Source organism: Rana temporaria, chromosome 5 (genome assembly GCF_905171775.1).
Source record: "Rana temporaria chromosome 5, aRanTem1.1, whole genome shotgun sequence".
Taxonomy (NCBI): domain Eukaryota; kingdom Metazoa; phylum Chordata; class Amphibia; order Anura; family Ranidae; genus Rana; species Rana temporaria.
In genome coordinates, this window is record NC_053493.1 from 400,987,286 (window position 1) to 401,008,445 (window position 21,160).

At 44.7% G+C, this 21,160-nt stretch overlaps 1 protein-coding gene across 1 annotated transcript in view; it reads left to right on the top strand.

Moving 5' to 3' along the window:
• Positions 1–21,160, top strand: part of TG (thyroglobulin) — a 426,102-nt gene that overhangs the window by 182,895 nt on the left and 222,047 nt on the right. Inside the window, exons 32-35 of the mRNA XM_040354673.1 lie at positions 2,643–2,754; positions 5,293–5,372; positions 16,473–16,616; positions 18,786–18,851. Of these exons, the coding sequence (XP_040210607.1) occupies positions 2,643–2,754; positions 5,293–5,372; positions 16,473–16,616; positions 18,786–18,851 (402 nt within the window). The remainder of the gene's footprint in view (positions 1–2,642; positions 2,755–5,292; positions 5,373–16,472; positions 16,617–18,785; positions 18,852–21,160) is intronic.

The window sequence follows — 21,160 nt, forward strand, 5'->3', positions numbered from 1 at the left end:
GGCTTCAGCAACTGGACCCACTACTTCCTACTAAGAATCTGTGACTGAGCCCAATACATACTGGGAACTGGGTACAACATATCCCACTGGGCATCTACAAATGGACACAATATTTCTCACTAGGCTCCAGGAGCTGGTCACAATACTTTCCACTGGGCATCTACAACTGGGCACAATACTTCTTACTAGGCTCAAGTAGCTGGAAACAATACTTCCCACCGGGCATCTACAACTGGGCACAATGCTTCTCACTGGGCATCTACGACTGTGTACCATACTTCTCACTAGGCTCCAGGAACTGGGCACAATACTTCCCATTGGTCATCTACGACTGTGTACAATGCTTCTCTTTAGGCTCCACGAACTGGGCACAATACTTTCCACTGGGCATCTACAACTCGGCACAACACTTCTTACTAGGTTTCAGAAACTGGACACAATACTTTCAACTAGGAATCTTTGACTGAGCCCAATACATACTAGGCACTGGGAACTGGGTACAACATATTCCACTGGGCATCTACAACTGGGCACAATACTTCTCACTAAGCTCCAGGAGCTCGGCACAATACTTCCCACTGGGCATCTAAGACTGGTTCAATACTCCTCACTGGGCTCCAGGAACTGGGCACAATACTTCACACCAGGCATCTACGACTGGCCACAATATTTATGACTAGGCTCAAGGAACTCGGCACAATACTTCACACTAGGCATCTACAACTGGGAAGAATACTTCTCAATGACACCATAGATTAGGAAAAATTCTTTCTATTAGGCGCCCCTCACTGGGAAAAAAAAATTTTTTGCCAGGCTCCAGTAACTGAGAAAAATAATTACTGGTGGCCATTTGAAGCTGAGGCACTTTCTTCTGGGCAATAAAGACCGGACAGATACTTCCTACTAGCCAGATACTGCATATTGGGCATTAGGCACAAGACAGATATCACTGAGCATCAGAAGCAAGGCAATTTTTTTTCCACTGGGTTTCAATGACAAAACAAACATTCCACACTGGGCAACAGGGACTGTGCAAAAACATCTCACTGGGCAAAAACATCACACTAGGCGATAAGGACTGGGCAAATACTTTTACAATGAACATTAGGGAGTGGGGAGATAATTCACACTGAGAATCAGGCAGTGGGTAAATACTTCACACTTGGTACTAAGGGCTGGGCAACAGGAACCAGGCAAATACTTCCCACTGGGCCACAGAACTGGCAACTGCTTATAATGGACATCAGGGACTGGGCAAATACTTCACACTGGGTGTCAGGAACATGGAAAAATGATTCCCACTGAACACCAACAACCTGACCACTGTTGCTCACAAGTACTGGTAATTTTTTTCTATTTCAACCAATGGACCTTCAGGCTATATTTTACTCCATGAAGTCAGCACATCAGTGCCTAGACACAATGGTCCGGATTCACAAAGCACTTACGCCGACGTATCTCGAGATACGCCGCGTAAGTGTAAATGTGCGCCGTCGTATCTGTGCGCCGTGCCCACAGAACTAGATACGCCTGAAAATAGGCTTCCTACGACCAATGTAACTTTCCTACGCCGTCGTATCGTAGGCGCATATTTACGCTGGCCGCAAGGAGCGCTCCCATTGATTTACGATTCGAATATGCAAATGAGTGAGATACGCCGATTCACGAACGTACTTGCGCCCGGCTCATTAAGATACGCGGTTTACGTAAGGCTTATGTCCGGCGTATAGTTATTCCCCATTTATGAGACGCAACTCATGCAAAGGTATGGACCAGGGAACAGCCGTCGTATTTTACGTCGTTTACGTAGTAGTACGTGAATAGGGATGGGCGTAGGTTACGTTCACGTCATAGGCAGTGATTCGACGTATCTTAGGGAGTATTTCCGACGTGATTCTGAGCATGCGCACTGGGTTGCGTCCACGGGACGGCGCATGCGCTGTTCGTTCGGCCCATCATTTGCATGAGGTCACACTTCATTTAAATGGATCACGCCCACTTCCGCCTACTTTGAATTAGGCCGGCTTACGCCTACGAATTTACGTTACGCCGGCGCAACGTTGGGAGCATTTGCTTTGTGAATACTGTGCTCGCTGCTCTGCGCTACGTCGGCGTAGCGTATATTCGATACGCTACGCCGGCATAACTATGCGCCGCCGCCGCCGTTGTATGTGAATCCGGGCCAATATTTTTGCTGTGTTTAGTGAAATAATCAATGACTACAAAGAAACAAATGGTAGGCAAATTGATATGGAGAAATCAAAAACAATATCTGAACAGGTGAACTATAAAAGTTAAATTTAGGGCATTGAGGCGTGCACCATGTGTACAGGCTATAGTGGTTTGTAAAACTCTTACTTTAATTCACCCCTTACCATATAGTAAGCACTTGTTTGGACTGGAGTAGACTAATCATAGTTGGTCAGTTGCTTGGCACCCCATCCGTCTTGCATTCTTTTCATGAAATGCAAGCCAATCATAATTGCCTGGATACTGCTGTGCTGATCTTGTATATGTATTGCCTGTTTATGTTTTCATGGGAAATTGCTGTTTTTCAATGATATATCTAAAAAAAAAAGTTAAAAAACAAAACAAAAATGGAGCCGTATGCATTGGATCTAGGATGTTTTTCCTTTCTGCAGAGACTCTCAGTAATAAAGTAAAAAACTTCTACGTACCTGTGGTGTACCGCAAGCTGTCGGAGATAACTGTGAGAAACCGGATAACCGTGTCTGGAGAAAGTGTTTCTAAAGGGTAAGTTTTGAATCTACAGACACGTTAAAGTCATGGCAATATACAGTATAAAAGATGAGGTTTTCCAAAGTAAATAGATACCCAACATGTCAAGCCTTAAAATCGTGTACGCCCATTAAACAGTGCATGATTCGGTACCCTAAATTCTCCATAGGCGATGCTTTAAAAGCTCCTACAGGTCATCAGTTTAGACTTAACCGGGAATAATGGGCATTTTTGCTTTCACTATGGCATACAGGCCTGGACTGGCCATAGGGCTCACCGGCATTTGCCAGGTGGGCCAGGGGCCACTGGGCTGCATGTCCTAAGAAGAGCGGCCTGACGATGACCAGGCCACACAGCGGGAGGTAGGCGGTGACCACAGTCTGGACAGAGCTATCACAGACCATAGCCGCCGCTCACCTCCCACTATCCAGCTATTACTAAAGCAGGGCCAACTAGAAGGTGCAGTAGAAGCAGTTGACACTAGTGACACACAAGAAGTGCCTGCAGGAGAAAGATACCTCACAGGCCGGCTGCTGGAGATACAGCTGCACTTAAAGGGAAACACAAGCTCTCCTAACACGGGCCAGCACACCATGACAGCTGCACAGGGATAGAGAGGGCTGTCACACACTGGTAAGAAGGTGAGCACACTGAACCATAAACTGATTCAGTGTGCTACAGCCAAAGTCCCACTCTGTAGCAGCAGGGAAGGAGGGTGGTCTGGGGATGTCTCTTTGCTGGTCTGGGGATGTCTCTTTGCTGGATTGGGCATATCTCTCTACTGGGCTGGGGATGTCTCCTCTCTGGATTAGGGATGACTTTTTTCTGGTCCGGGGCTGTCTTTTTGCTGGTCCGGGGCTGTATTTTTGCTGGCCCGGTGCTGTCTCTTTGCCGGACTGGGGATGTTTCTCTTCTGGATTAGGGATGTCTCTTTGCTGGCCGAGGGATGTCTCTTTGCTGGACTGGGGATGTCTCTTTGCTGGACTGGGGATGTCTCTTTGCTGGCCCGGGAATGTCTCTTTGCTGGCCCGGGGATGTCTCCTCCCTGGATTAGGGATGTCTCTTTACTGGTCCGGGGTTGTCTCTTTGTTGGTCCGGGGTGGTCTCTTTGCTGGTCCGGGGTGGTCTCTTTGCTGGACTGGGGATGTCTCTTTGCTATATGGGTATGTCTCTTGGGATGAATATCCCGTCACCAATCACCCCCTGCGAACACCACCCCTCATCTCCCCCCCCCCCCTCCAGGGGCCAGGCTGCCCAGTCTAAAATTTGTGGGCCTATTTTTTGTGCCAGTCCGGGCCTGATTGCATATGATATGTGCACATAGCGCACGCACCATTTGTCATTTGTAGGTGGAAAAATTCCTCTATGTGATATACTTTTGCTCTTTAATAAAACATCAGGGGTCTTTTAGACTGCTGATGTCCCACCTTTCACCTCACTAGCATCTTCCCCAGAAAGTGACTGCAGAAACTGGAAGTGATGTTATTTACTTCTTTGTTCTTACCGGGTAGGGAAGATCGGCGTGTGGACATTCACTGGTCTACCCCCCTCTATCCGAAGCCATTCTGGTCACAGGCTCGCAAGTTGGACAGTGGAGCCTGGATGCATGTGTCAGAAACCATGAATCAGACCGAGACAGAAGTACAGTTAAATCACACTTGTTTAATAACAATAATAATAATAAAAAGGTAAACAGAGAAATCGTAGTCAAAACATAGCCAGGGTTCAGGAACCAGAATGGATAGTCAGACAGCCAGGGAGCCAGAGAGCAGCGTAGTAGAACAGCAAGCAGGATCTGGAGCCAGAAGGAATGTCAGCCAAACAAGTCTTTAACAGGAATGCCAGAGTCTCAGTGATGTTGACCAAGGCGGAAGCAGAGATCATCTGAGCTGGATGGCTTAGAGCCGGTTCACACTGGGGTGACTCGTCAGGCGACTCAGCCGCCTGACAAGTCGCGTCCCATTCTATTCAATGGAACCGTTCTAATAGGAGCGACGCAAGTCGTTCCGACTTAGAAAAAGGTTCTTGTACGACTTCGGGGGCGGCTCAGGGCGACTTGAATTGACTTCTATACAGAAGTCATTTTGCAAGTCGCCTCTGAAGTCGTCTTTAGGACGCCTTGCCGAAGTCGTGCCGCCCCAGTGTGAACCGGCTCTTCAGTAGACAGGACTGACGAGCAGGATCATCAACAGGTGAGTCACCATGGAGCGATGGAAGCTGGCAATTAGCCGACAGCTGAGCAGCCATCTCAGACAGCATGGCAGTGGGGTGGGAATGCTATAGAGCCAATTGATTTCATCAGTCAGTGCTGCAGCAGCCAGTAGCTTTTTGTTTTTCTTTTTAACTCCTCAGCTGTATAGGTATCATTGCTAACCTCTCCATCTGAAAAGGCAAGTTTCCTGGCTGCCATCCTGACCCTCCTTCTTCAGTACTTTGCATCAGGGGATAGCTTTACACTAGAGATACATTTAGCCAGGGGTTGCCCTGAGGATAGAAGAAACACTACTAGTTCATAACCACTAAAATAAATTGTATTTTCTGTGTCACTCTCAGATTTTTCCTGTGTGAGCTTCACTGCGATGCTGACCCGTGCTGTAGAGGGTTTGGATACATACAGAGGCCTGAGATACAAGGTATGCCTATATGTGTGGACACTGGGGCCACATGTTTAACATTAAAAGGTATGTCAGGGTAAAAAAATATTTAGTACATCTTTCCAGTATATGAACATTTGCATGCTATATCCCTTTAACCACTTTAGCCCCGAGCCTGTTTTTCAGATTCGGTGTTTACGAGACTAAAACATTTTTTTTTGCTATAAAATTACTTAAAACCCCCAAAAAATTTTTTTATTTTCTAACACCCTAGAGAATAAAATGGCAGTCATTGCAATACTTTTTGTCACACCGTATTTGCGCAGCGGTCTTACAAGCGCACTTTTTTTGGAAAAAAATCACTTTTTTAAATTAAAAAATAAGACAACAATAAATTTGGCCCAATTTTTTTACATATTGTGAAAGATAATGTTACGCCGAGTAAAATGATACCCAACATGTCACGCTTACAAATTGAGCCCGCTCGTGGCATGGCGTCAAACTTTTACCCTTAAAAATCTTGATAGGTGACGTTTAAAAAATTCTACAGGTTGCATTTTTTGAGCTACAGAGTAGGTCTAGGGCTAAAATTATTGCTCTCGCTCTAACGATCGCGGCGATACCTCACTTGTGTGGTTTGAACACCGTTTTCATATGCGGGCGCTACTCGCGTATGCGTTCGCTTCTGCATGCGAGCTCGTCGGGATGGGGCGCTTTAAAAAATTTTTTTGGGGGGTTTTCGGATTTATTTTTATTTATTTTACAATTTTTAACAGTGAAATAAAAAAAAAAAAATTATCACTTTTATTCCTATTACAAGGAATGTAAACATCCCTTGTAATAGAAAAAAGCATGACAGGTCCTCTTAAATATGAGATCTGGGGTCAAAAAGACCTCACATCTCATATTTAGGCTTAAATGCAAAAAAAAAAAAAAAAAATTTGAAAATGTAATTTTTTCAAATGACAAAAAAAAAAAATGTTGCTTTAACCACTTGACCACTAGGCACGTAAACCCCCTTAATAACCAGACCAATTTTCAGCTTTCGGTGCTCTCACAATTTGAATGACAATTACTCAGTCATACAACACTGTACCCAAATGAAATTTTCGTCCTTTTTTTCACACAAATAGAGCTTTCTTTTGGTGGTATTTAATCACCGTTGGGTTTTTTATTTTTTGCGATATAAAAGAAAAAAGACTGAAAATTCTGTAAAAAAAAAAAAAAATTTCTTTGTTTCTGTTATAAAATTTGGCAAATTTAGTATTTTTTCTTCATTCTTTTGCATAAATGTGAAAGATGAAGTTACGCCGAGTAAATAGATACCCAACATGTCACCCTTCAAAATTGCACACGCTCGTGGAATGGCGCCAAACTTCGCTACTTAAAAATCCCCATAGATGACGTTGCAGGGTATTGCGGAGTATTGTGGGGTATTGTGGGGTATTGCGGAGTATTGTGGGGTATTGCGGAGTATTGTGGGGTATTGCAGGGTATTGCGGAGTATTGCGGGGTATTGTGGGGTATTGTGGGGTATTGTGGGGTATTGTGGGGTATTGCGGAGTATTGCGGGGTATTGCGGGGTATTGCGGAGTATTGTGGGGTATTGTGGGGCATTGCGGAGTATTGCGGGGCATTGCGGAGTATTGCGGGCATTGCAGAGTATTTTGGGGGTATTGCAGAGTATTTTGGGGTATTGCACAGTGTGGGGGCATTGCAGAGTGTGGGGGCATTGCAGAGTATTTTGGGGTATTGCACAGTGTGGGGGCATTGCAGAGTATGGGGGCATTGCAGAGTATGGCTGGTACTGCAGAGTATTGCACAGGGAGGGATCGATGGCTGGATCTGTGACTGCATGTGTCACAGATCCAGCCCGCAGCAGCAGCAGCAGCAGCTGCTGCTGCTTCCGCTCTCTCCCCTCTCCTCTTTCACACTGTACCGTTCGGTACAGAGAGGAGAGGGAGGAACCGGCGTCATCACATGACGCCGGTTTGTTTACTAGTGATCGCTCCGTCATTGGACGGAGCGATCACGTGGTAAACCGCCGCTTACAGCGGCGATTTACCGTGATCCGTGATCAGCCGGGTCCGGAGGACCCGGCGGTCACGGAGACTCCCGTGTGCGCGCCCCACAGGGCGCGCGGGAGCGCGATTCTAGGAGGACGTACATTGACGCCCTCCTAGAGTTAAGCAACCGCCTTGTAGACGTATTTCGTCTATAGGGCGGTTGCTAACTGGTTAAGACGCTGGGCGGGACTGACGTTTTGACGTCACTTCCGCCCAGCAGAGCTATGGGGACGGGTGAAGGAGATTTTTCCTTCACTCGTAACCCCGCTCAGCTGCCGAATGGTCCCGATCTCCTCCACCGATACCGACGGCTCCGGTAAGTGGCGGAGGGCGGGGGAGAGCGGCGGGAGGGGGGGGGCCCCTCTCCCGCCACCGATAATGGCGATCTTGCGGCGAATCCGCCGCGGAGACCGCCGTTATCGTTTACACGGCCGCCCACTGAAGAGATCAATATTTCGGTTGTGGCAGCAGCTGCTGCCGTTACCGAGATATTCATCTTTAAAGTGCCGACGTAGAATGACGGTGGGCGGTCGGTAACTAGTTAAAAACACTACAGGAATAGAAAACACAAAAAAGTGCCGTACATATGGAGATTATGGATGAGACCCTTTTCAACGTGTTTCACTTGTTGCTTCCTGTGGGATGCAGGCCCAGCAGATTTCCTCATTAGTGCTCTGCAGGTGCACACCTGATAGATAATTAGATAGATAACTTAGAAAAAAATATATATGTTTTTTACTTTTTGTTAAATGAATATCCCATCAAAATGAAAAAAAAAACTAATTTCTTCATCAGTTTAGGCCGATATATATTCTTCTACATATGTTTGGTAAAAAAAAAAAAAACGCAATAAGCGTATATTGATTGGTTGCGGAAAAGGTATCGCGTCTACAAAATAGGGGGTATATTTATGGCATTTTTTTTATTAATAGTAATGGCGGCGATCAGCGATTTTTAGCGGGACTGTGACATTGCGGCGGACAGATCAGACACCTTTGGCACTTTTGTGGGATCAGTGACCTTTATACAGCAATCAGAGCTAAAAATAGCCACTGATTACTGTATTAATGACACTGGCAGGGAAGGGGTTAACACTAGGGGGGTGATCAAGGGTTTAAGTGTGTCCAAGGGAGGTGTTTTCTACACACTATAAGAAAATTGGACAAACGTTTGTCTGATTTTTCTCGATGTTTTTACAGCAAATCAGAACTGGGGATCTGTCAATGTGAACAGACAGATCCCCGTTCTGACAGGGGAGTAGAGAGAGATCTGCTGCTCTTAGTGATCAGCGATCTCTCTCCTCCTCCAGTCAGTCCCCTCCTCCCACAGTTAGAAACACCTCCCTAGGGAACACTTAACCCCCTTGATCGCCCCCTAGTGTTAACCCTTTCCCTGCCAGAGACATTTATACAGTAATCAGTGGCTATTTTTAGCTTTGATCGCTGTAAAAATGTCACTGGCCCCAAAAAAGTGTCAAAAGTGTCTGATCTGTCCGCCGCTGTCCGGATAAAAATCGCTGATCTCCGCCATTACTATTAATAAATAAATAAATAAATTATAAAAATTATATTTACCAAAAATATGTAGAAGAATACATATTGGCCTAAACTGATGAAGATTTTTTTTTTTTTTTGTGATTTATTAGTAAAAAAGTAAAAAATATTGGGCCAGATTCACATAGGTTAGCGGATCTTTAGATCCGCGTAACCTATCTGATTTAACCACTTAAGGACCGCCTCATGTACATATACGTCAGCAGAATGGCACAGGCAGGCACATCAACGTATATATACGTGCCCTGCTTGACGTGGGTCGGGGGTCCGATCGGGACCCCCCCGTACATGCGGCGGTCCCCGTGGCTTCAGGAGCGATCCGGGACGACGGCGCGGCTATTCGTTTATAGCCGCTCCGTCGCGATCGCTCCCCGGAGCTGAAGAACGGGGAGAGCCGTGTGTAAACACGACTTCCCCGTGCTTCACTGTGTCGGCTCATCGATCGCGTCATTCCCTTTATAGGGAAGACACGATCGATGACGTCATTCCTACAGCCACACCCCCCTACACTAGTAAACACACACAAAGTAAACCCTAACTCCTACAGCGCCCCCTGTGGTTAACTCCCAAACTGCAACTGTAATTTTCACAATAAAGAATGCAATTTAAATGCATTTTTTGCTGTGAAAATGACAATTGTCCCAAAAATGTGTCAAAATTGTCCGAAGTGTCCGCCATAATGTCGCAGTCACGAAAAAAATCGCTGATCGCCGCCATTAGTAGTAAAAAAAAAAAAAAAAAAATGCAAAAAAAACTATCCCCTATTTTGTAAACACTATAAATTTTGCGCAAACCAACCAATTAACGATTATTCCGATTTTTTTTTTACCAAAAATAGGTAGAAGAATACGTATCGGCCTAAACTGAGGGAAAAACATTTTTATATATGTTTTTGGGGGATATTTATTATAGCAAAAAGTAAAAAATATAGCATTTTTTTCAAAATTGTCGCTCTATTTTTGTTTATAGCGCAAAAAATAAAAACCGCAGAGGTGATCAATTACCACCAAAAGAAAGCTCTATTTGTGGGGGAAAAAAGACGCCAATTTTGTTTGGGAGCCACGTCGCACAACCGCGCAATTGTCTGTTAAAGCGACGCAGTCCCGAACTGTAAAAACCCCTTGGGTCTTTAGGCAGCATTTTGGTCCGGGGCTTAAGTGGTTAAGATCCGCCGCCGCAAGTTTTTGAGGCAAGTGGTTAATTCACAAAGCACTTACCTCAAAACTTGCGGCGACGTATCGTAAATCCCCCGGCGGAATTCAAATTCCGCGGCTAGGGGGCGTGTAGTATTTAAATCAGGCGCGTTCCCGCGGCGATCGAACAGCGCATGCGCCGTCTGAAAATGTTCCCAGCGTGCATTGCTCCAAATGATGTCGCAAGGACTTACGCAAACGACATAAAATTTTTTAAAATTAATCGTGGGAACGACGGCCATACTTAACATTGGCTGTGCCTCATAGACCCAGGGGTAACTATACGCCGGAAAAAGCCGAACGAAACGAACGGTCGTTCGTTTCTGAATCGGTGTAACTCCTCATTTGCATATTCGTCGCGTAAAAACCCCAAAACGCCACCTAGCGGCCGGCCTGGAATTGCAGCCTAAGATCCGACGGTGTAACACAGTTACACCTATCGGATCTTAGGAATATCTATGCGTAACTGATTCTCTGAATCAGTCGCATAGATACGACCGGCAGAACTCAGAGATACGACGGCGTATCTCTTTGAGAATCTGGCCCATTGTCTTTTTTTTCAAAATTTTCTCTCTTTTTTTTTATAGTGCAAAAAATAAAAACCGCAGGGGTGATCAAATACCACCAAAAAAAGGAACATCAATTTTGTTTGGGTACAGCGTCGCGCAATTGTCAGTTAAAGTGACGCAATGCCGCATCACCAAAATTGGCCTGGTCATTAAGGGGGCAAATTCCTTCCGGTCCTTGAGTGGTTAACAATATTTTTGTTTTGAGTTGGAATTAAAATTTTAGCCTGGTGTGAATGATCCCCTGATGTAATAAAATGAACCTTTTGTGTGTTATTAGCTCGGAGCTAGCCGTCTCGGGTTCACATCTCCTCCAGGTTTAACAGGGAGAGCGGTGTTGGAGAACAGGTGTGCTCCCCAGCACAATGAACTTCTATCTCCACCGCTTTGGGGTGTTCACTGAGTCATCGGAAAAGCATTGAACAATGTGCTTACTAGCTGCTAATCCATCAGTACAAGATAGATATGTAATACGCTGAAGTCTGCTGCCAAAACACAGGGCTTAGGCGAGCAAACAATACATTAAAAAGACTATCGTTTGACAAGCTTACCTACAGGAACGCTGAATATGACAGAGGTGGCTGTGTAAGACAGAACTCCGGCAAAAAAAGAAGACTTTAAAATAAGTAGACCCAGAACAGACGAAAGACAGACCCAGAACAAACAAAGGACAGATCCAGAACAGACTTCCTAAAACATCGCCACCAGGCTTGTAAAATTCTAGCAGAGGCAACTGCTGGGAACTCAGCCCGTAATGATTTAGGCATCCCCCCAGAACTACATTTCCCAAGAGCCCATTTCCCTGCACACAGTATGTGGTCAGGCTCTTGGGAGTTAAGACAGTAGCATTCTTTGCTGGGAAAGAAATCAAAGTATGAGATGAAGAAGGCTTTAGACCAGTGGTTCTCAATCTGGGGGTCGGGACCCCCTTGGGGTCAAATGAGGATTTGCCAGGGGTCCCCAAAACCTGGGCTGTTCCTGAAGCCTGCGGCCGCCCACTCAGCCTCTTCACAGTCGCCCATTCAGTTCACGGCATAGCTGGGAGACAGGGACTAGAGGTCAGCTGACTGGTGAGGAATGTGAAGTGGGAGGGGCTGGAGGAGACCCTATCTGCTGATTTCAGCATAGGTGTCACTGCTAAGAGAAACCACAAAGTCGGAGACACAGTGAGTAACACTACCTGTGATTATAGTTGCCTTTAAAAGTCTCCACTACAGTTCTCAGATCAGCAGATGGCCTTGATCAAGAGCAACTAAGTTGGCTTTCCCAACTCCCCACCAGCACTGCCACTGATCCCAACTCCCCGCCAGCACTGCCACTGATCCCAACTCCCGCCAGCACTGCCACTGATCCCGACTCCCCACCAGCACTGCCACTGATTCCAACTCCCCACCAGCACTGCCACTGATTCCATACTTCCCACCAGGGAGTAAGAGAAGGAATAAAAATAGAGAATACATGGAAGGGAGAGGAAAAGAGGGGGAGGAAAAAAGAAAAAGAATAAGAGAAAGAACAAGAAAGATGTCTAGAAAGGGATGGGGATAACAAACAATATATTAGGATAGAGAGAGATCAAAGGGAAAGAAAGGAGAACAACGAGAAAGGGTGGTGCATCCTTAAATTTACTATAAGGCCCCTTGCACATTGGGGCGTTTTTCATGCGGTACAGCGCTAAAAATAGCGCTGCTATACCGCATGAAAAATCATGCCCTGTAGTGTTCAATGTGAAAGCCCGAAGGCTTTCACATTGAAGCGGTGCGCTAGCAGGAGCGCACCAAAAGTCCTGCTAGCCGCATCTTTACCGCGGTATAGGAGCGGTGTGTTCACCGCTCCTATACCGCACCTTCCCATTGAAATCAATGGGAAAGCGCGGTAATACCGCGGTATTAACCCTTTTTTGGCCGCTAGCGGGGGTTAAATCCTCACCGCTAGCGCCCGAATATCGCGGTAAATACGACGGTATAGCCGCGCTACAAATAGCGCGGCTATACGGTCACCGCGGCTTCACGCCTCAGTGTGAAAGCAGCCTAAGGGGTTTTAATATTATACGAGTAGAAGGTACTCAGGGAGTGTTAAATGCCCATGGGTTAGGGGCCAAATTACGTGTCTTACCTTGGGTGCCGACAACCCACGATAGGAAAATAATTTTATTGTTAGGGGTCTCCACAACTTGGAAAATTTTATCAAGGGATCGTCACGGCTCTAGAAAGGTTGAGAACCACTGCTTTAGACGGACCCAGCACAGACAAAAGACAGACCCAGCACAAACAAGACAGACCCAGCAAAGACCTAATGCCGCGTACAGACGGTCGTTTTTTGTGATGAAAAAAAACGACGTTTTAAAAAAGGTCATTTAAAATGATCGTGTGTGGGCAAAACGTCGTTTTATGTCTTAAAAAAAAACGACAAAAAAAAAATTCGAACATGCTTGAATTTTTTGTGTAGTTTTTCAAAACTTTGTTTTTTGTTTCACAGAAATTGACCGTGTAAAGCAAAAAAACGACCTTTAAAACAACATTTTTAAACCCGCGCATGCCCAGAAGCTAGTTATGAAGCGAGCTTCAATGGAAAAAAGTGGTGAACGTAACCTCGCTTTACTAGAGCATTGTGAAAAAACGACGGTGTGTAGGCAACGTCGTTTTTGAAAATGAAGTTTCAAAAACGTTGTTTTATTTCATGATTTAAAACTTAGTTTTTTTTTCATCACAAAAAACTACCGTCTGTACGCGGCATTAGACAGACCCAGAGAAGATCAAAGACGGACCCAGAACAGACCTAAGACAGACCCAGCACAGACAAAAGTCAGACCCAGCACAGACAAAAAGACAGACCCAGCACAGACAAAAAGACAGACCCAGCACAGACAAAAAGACAGACCCAGCACAGACAAAAAGACAGACCCAGCACAGACAAAAGACAGACCCAGCACAGACAAAAGACTAATGAATTAACGATAATTAACGATGTATGAGGGATCTTCAAAAAGTTTTCGCACTTTTATATATATAACTTCGTTAAGACAAGTGTTTTGAAGAACCCTTGTGTATACAGTATCTCACAACAGTGAGTGCACCCCTCACATTTTTGTAAATATTTTATTCTATCTTTTCATGTGACAACACTGAAGAAATTTGTAATTTTCTCTCCCTGGTGTCATGTGATTTGTTAGTGTTACAAGGTCTCAGGTGTGAATGGGGAGCAGGTGTGTTAAATTTGGTGTTATCGCTCTCACTCTCTCATACTGGTCACTGGAAGTTCAACATGGCACCTCATGGCAAATAACTTTCTGAAGATCTGAAAAAAAGAATGGTCGCTCTACATAAAAATGGCCTAGGTTCTAGGCTATAAGAAGATTGCCAAGACCCTGAAACTGAGCTGAAGCACTGTGGCCAAGACCATATAGCGGTATAACAGGACAGGTTCCACTCAGAACAAGCCTCGCCATGGTCGACCAAAGAAGTTGAGTGCACGTGCTCAGCGTCATATCCAGAGGTTGTCTTTGGGAATTGGATGTATTGCTGCAGAGGTTGAAGGGGTGGGGGGTCAGCCTGTCAGTGCTCAGACCATACACCACACACTGCATCAAATTAGTCTGCATGGCTGTTGTCCCAGAAGGAATCTTCTTCTAAAGATGATGCACAAGGAAGTCCTAAAACAGTTTGTTGAACACAAGGGCATGGATTACTGGAACCATGCCCTGTGGTCTGTTGAGACCAAGATAAACATATTTGGTTCAGATGGTGTCAAGCGTGTGTGGCGGCAACCAGGTGAGGAGTACAAAGACAAGTGTGTCTTGCCTACAGTCAAGCATGGTGATGGGAGTGTCATGGTCTGGGGCTGCATGAGTGCTGCCGGCACTGGGGAGCTACAGTTCATTGAGGGAACCATGAAATCCAACATGTTCTGTGGCATACTGAAGCAGAGCATGATCCCCCCCTTCGGAGACTGGGCCGCAGGGCAGTATTCCAACATGATAACGACCCCAAACACCCCTTCAAGACAACCACTGCCTTGCTAAAGAAGCTGAGGGTAAAGATGATGGACTGGCCAAGCATGTCTCCAGACCTAAACCCTATTGAGCATCTGTGGGACATCCTCAAATGGAAGGTGGAGGAGCGCAAGGTCTCTAACACCCACCAGCTCCGTGATGTCGTCATGGAGGAGGGGAAGAGGACTCCAGTGGCAACCTGTAAATCTCTGGTGATATCCATGCTCGAGAGGGTTAAGAGGGAAAATAATGGTGACTACACAAAATATTAACGCTTTGGGCCCATTTTGGAAATTTTCACTAAGAGGTCTACTCACTTTTGTTGCCAGCGGTTTAGACATTTATGGCTGTGTGTTGAGTTATTTTGAGGGGATGGGAAATTTACACTGTTATACAAGCTGTACACTCACTACTTTACATTGCAGCAAAGTGTCATTTCTTCAGTGTTGTCACATGAAAAGATATAATAAATAAATATATATATATTAGACATGTGTATGACGGAAACATTTGTTTCATTTCGGATCTGTTCCTTAAGTTAATAATTTTGTTTTTCATCATATTAGTCATGTTAGAAGGAATCATTTTCGGAATTAGTTTGGTATATTCGGATTCAGTTAGTATAATCCTTATTTTCACATAAATTCGAACTTCGGAAGATGGTTATATTTATTCTAATCTATGCTATTATATTCTAATTTATTGTTTTTTTCTGATCTGTTCTTTGCTATTCTTATCATCATCTTATATCACTTGTATACCTTGCTGTATTTATTGCAATATGTTTCCATTTCAAATTCAAATACATTTTCAAATTTGAATTTAAATTCATTTTTAAATTTTTCGAAAATAATTTTCAATTTTTTTTTTTAATTCAAATACGTTTTTGATTTTTTACATTTAAATTTACTTTCTGAATTTTTCAAATTCATTTTCGAGTTTTCCAAATTCAAATTCATTATTTTGTTTGTTTCGACATATTTTTTTGGGATCCGTTAAAATTTGTTACCATCGTGATTTGGAAATTTGGATACATCTGAAACTTAGAAAAATGCAATTTTGTCTAAAAAACTAATTGAAACGAAACACACATATCTAAGTAAAAAAGACAAATGGAATTTTAAGAGTTTTAAAGTGGAGGTTCACCCGGAAATGTTAATTTTTAACCTTAGATTCATGCTCATTTTGTCAAGGGGATTCGGGTAGTTTTTTTAAAATCGAAGCCGTACTTACCGTTTTAGAGATGCATCTTCTCCGCCGCTTCCGGGTATGGGCTGCGGGACTGGGTGTTCCTACTTGATTGACAGGCTTCCGACAGGCTTCCGACGGTCGCATCTATCGCGTCACGATTTTCCGAAAGTAGCCGAACGTCGGTGAGCTGGCGCCGTATAGAGCCGCACCGACGTACGGCTTCTTTCGGCTACTCGTGACACGATAGATGCGACCGTCGGAAGCCTGTCAATCAAGTAGGAACGCCCAGTCCCGAAGACCACACCTGGAAGCGGCGGAGAAGATGCATCTCTAAAACGGTAAGTACGGCTTCGATTTTAAAAAAAACTACCCGATTCCCCTAGACAAAATGAGCATCAATCTAAGGTTAAAAAAATTTTTTCGGGTGAACTCCCGCTTTAACTTGAGTTTCACCTTATTCTGATCTTCTCTATAAAAACATTTACGACAGTATGTAACAATGAAACAAAAATGTTGTAAGTAACAGTTTTTTTTAGACAATTGCAAATTCTTTACTTATAAAATATATTTATTTATTTTCAGGGCTGGAGAGGATCTGTGTAACATTGGCCAGTTTAGGTGTACAGTCTTGTCCTGAAGACACACAAAGCTCACTGGGCATTACCAACTGCAGTTCTCCTGATGAAGGGATGAAGACATCTCCATTTGGCTGGTACCAAAAGCCAGGTATAATCTATATCAGTGTCTTTCTGGGGGGGGGGGGGGGGTGCATGTTTTCAGCTCAGACTGAGTACCATATGTACTATGTAGAGTGGACATTCTCAACTAGGGTTCCTCCAAAGGTTGCTGGAGGTTCCTTGGGATGTGGCTGAATGACTTCCCATGGGTTGGTGTCTGCATAGCTGTAGGACCACCAACGTTTGGCAAAGTCGGCAGCTTTGAAGGTGAACTTAAAGGGGTTGTAAACCCTTGTTTTTTTTTTTAATAACAAACATGCCTATACTTACCTGCTCTATGCACACAGCAGCCCTGATACTCTTCTTCTGGGGTCCCCTGCTGGCTCTCCAGGCCCCTCTTCTTCATCATCGGGTGCCCCCACAGAAACCTGCTTTCAGCCACGTTTTCAGCTTAGATCGAGTAACATATGTACTATATAGAGCGGCCATTCTCAACTAGGGTTCCTCCAAAGGTTGCTGGAGGGTCTTTGGGATCTGCCTGGATGACTTCCGATGGGATTGTGCCTGCATTGCTTTAGAACAGCAAACTTTTGGCGAAGACGGCAGCTTTGAATGTGAACTTAAAGGGATTTTAAACCCTTTTTTTTAAACCGCTTGCCACCCGCCCAACATCATATGACGTTGCAGGCTTTGAGCGGTGATATCTGAATGATGCCTGCTGTTATAGATCATTCAGATATCTTCTTTTAGACCCGGCAATTCCCTTCACCATACGAATGATCATAGTGGCTGTTCAGCCGCTTGATCATTCTTACAGCCCCCCTGTCGCCGATCTCGTGCTTCTACGGACTTACCTGTGCAATTGGTGAGCTGGGATCCGCTAGCTCCAGATGCTGACGATAAAGATTTCCGGTGGGCCAGATGGTCCCCGAAGTCTCTATGGTCGTTTGGAGGCCGGGTGTGATGTTATGACGTCACGCCCCAGCCTCTGCATTTGAAAAAAAAGTGCCCCTGTCGCCGTGAGCTTGCTCACAAAATAGAACGCATATGTAAGTCATGCTCACAAAATTGGGCTAATGCATAAAATGTATTAAGGTGAACCTTGAGGGTTTACAACCACTTTAAGATGGTATTTAGTGTTTTTTTTAAGGGTGCATTGGGCTTTTTTTATTTTTAAAGGTGCATTGTGGCTCCTAAAGATTACAACTGGGCCTATTTGTGTGCAAAAATACAGGCCTTAAAGTATAACTATAGGCAAAACATTTTTCTTTTTAGTGTTGGATAGAGTGGAGAGGGATATAAACACCTATTGGGTTTTTATTTATGTCTTTGCCCCCACTAGGGCGATTCACCCTATTTGTCCTGCTTACCATTATCATTCTAAGTGAAAGTAGAAGAAAATCCCACATTTTTGGTTGTCCCCAAAAAAAGTAATTAAAGCGGGAGTTCACCCATAAAACAATTTTTCCCCTTAGATGGATGCTCGTTTTGTCTAGGGGAATCGGCTAGTTGTTTTAAAATATGAGCTGTACTTACCGTTTTCGAGATGCATCTTCTCCGTCGTTTCCGGGTATGGGTCTTCGGGAGCGGGCGTTCCTTCTTGATTGACAGTCTTCCGAGAGGCTTCCGACGGTCGCATCCATCGCGTTACTAGTAGCCGAAAGAACCCGAACGTCGGTGCGGCTCTATACTGCGCCTGCGCACCGACGTTCGGCTTCTTTCGGAAAATCGTGACGCGATGGATGCGACCGTCGGAAGCCTCTCGGAAGACTGTCAATCAAAATAGATACGCCCAGTCCCGCAGCCCATACCTGGAAGCGGCGGAGAAGATGCATCTCGTAAACGGTAAGTACAGCTCATATTTTAAAACAACTAGCCGATTCCCCTAGACAAAACGAGCATCCATCTATGGGGAAAAAGTGTTATGTACGGGTGAACCCCCGCTTTAAGGAGAAATCTTCCAATGGGGACACTAGTTCTGGTGACCTGGGGGTCCCCAAGAGATTCCCTTAATTTGCAGGTATTTCCTCTCACTTCCTGTTTGGTTATGGGACAAGAAGTGAAGGGAAATCTCCCCAAAAATCTGGCAGGGGTTTTAACCCTCCCTTACTCTATCCAAAATGTAAAACAAATGTTGCCTTTAGTTATACATTAATTAGACTAGTAATATTAGACTGATTTTTCCTTAATAATAAATGTTCCATATTTTTGTTTGCAGAAGATCAGGGGTCAATTACGCAAGGGCTTTGCCCAACTGCTGATGTTCTGAAGACCACAAAGCCAGGTAAACACAATAGGAAATTAGAACATTTAAGTCCAATTCCTTAAAGAGTCATATTTTTTTGGGGGTCAAAGAAGGTTTTATCTCATGTGTCATTCACTTAATATATATGAATATATTTATGCTGTATACTGTATGTAGGTTAAAGTAAATAATAATATAAAAAAAGGATGTAGAGGTTTATGTAGTAGGGATATGTATTTTTTTAAATCATGGATGTATGAAATATTGTATAAAGAATTTCTGGCATTGTTTTTGGCCAGCAGGTGGGGCTTTAGTCTCCTTTCTGTCATTCAGAAACTGCGTAGCAGCCTGCTGTAGATCATCTGTTGTATACAGGGCTCAGTAGCTCAAGCTGCAATTTACACACAGAATTGTATGGCTTACTGCAGTGCCTCATCACTTTTCATATGGCTCTGAAATTTTAGAGCTCTTACAATGAAGTGCGTCTTCTGTCAAAGGAGCTTATCTGTAATTGTATAGTGTAGGTAGACCTGGACCTGGTCCTAGGCTGCTTTAAACCGGGATAAAAGAAGCACTCGGCAGTTGATATACCCTGGGGTGGATATTGAGGAGCACCTAGTACAAAAGTTCCTATCACTCAGAGGTCTTTTTAAAATGTAATTGGGTAAGACGGCCTTTCTCAACCTTTGGCTCCATTGAACCCTAGAGTTCCTCCAAAGGGTGCTATTGGTTCCTTTAGCAATGAGACATTTCTATCTCTTAGATAAGTAACCACTGAGAGCATTGATCTTCCCAAGTACCACACATGTAAGGAGCATCCTTCCCAGTGACCATACTACTAATGTACCATGAGCTGTACAGGGGCATAACTACAGAGGTCGCAATTGCGACCCTGCCCCATGCTCCAGGGGGCTCATGCAGCCCCCTGTACATCTGGATAGGAGAAGCAGCGGCATATAGAGGAACCAATTCCCTCCCTCCTACAGCTGCTATCACCCCATCGATGGTGTCAGTACCCTGTGGGCCAGGTAAAGACAAGCAAAGGGCCACATCCAGTCCCTGGGCCACAGTTTGAAGACCACCTCTGTAGACTAACATATTCCCATCTCCACTAGCAGTTACCCATTTCCCAAGCAGATAGATCCGATGTTTCAATGGTAGGAGCCTGAATTGACGAGTTTGGCCTCTCTTGTATCTCCAGCCCAGGCCCCACTAATTCCACGTACACACACGAACAACAAATGTTCGATAGGAGCTTGTTGTTGGGAATTCCGACCGTGTGTAGGCTCCATCGGACATTTGCTGTCGGAATTTTCGACAACAAAAATTTGAGAGCTGGTTCTCAAATCTTCCGACAACGAGTTTTGTTGTTGGAAATTCTGATCGTGTGTACACAATTTCCGACGCACACAATTCCACGCAAGCTCAGAATTAAGCAGAAGAGCCGCACTGCCTATTGAACTTAATTTTTCTCGGCTCGTCGTACGCCTTGTACGTCACCGTGTTCTTGGCGTTTGGAATTTCCGTCAACATTTGTGTGACTGTGTGTGTGCAAGACAAGTTTGAGCCAACATTCTGTCAGGAAAAAATCCACATTTTTGTTGGCCGGAATGTCTGATCGTCTTTACGTGGCATAAGAGTTGAACAGATGGTGCCAAGGGACAGGAGGAACATGCCTGCAGGTGTTGTGGCTGCAGTTGTAGACTCGGTGGGTCAGGCAGAACATCAGGTCAGGAACCGAGACGGTGCCGGATAGATTAGCCAAGATTAAAGGGGCACTCCACCAGGATTGCAGGAGCGTAGTGAGTGAGTAACTTGTATAGCGCTACAAATGCGAACTAAATCGCCTCAAGGCACTTTTTGCATCCAGTGTCGTCCTGATCCTTCAAAAGAGGTGGGTCTTTAGTTTTTTCCTAATAGCCCAATGGTTTTCTTCCATGCGGATGGTCGTGGGTAGAGCGTTCCAGACCCGAGGTCCTTGAACTGCAAATCTTCGTTCTCCCTTACATTTTTAGCGGGATTTGGGGATTTGGAGGAGGTTTTGGTTCGTTGACCGGAGGACGCGATTGGTGACGTAGGTTTTTTTTTTCTCGCTTAAGTATTGAGCGTTTCCTTGTGAGCATTTGTGAGTGAGGCAGAGGGTCTTCAATGTGACCCGATCCTTTACGGCTAGCCAGTGGAGGGACCTCAAGACCAGGGAGATTGGTTCCCACGTTTTTTTACCTGTTACCAGTCTTGCTGCAGTGTTCTGGACGACTTGTAGATGCAAAATATGGTATTTGGGTAGTCCTAGGTAGAGGGAGTTTAGTCATAAGGATAGGTGGAGTCAGCAAGGAGTGGCAATGAGG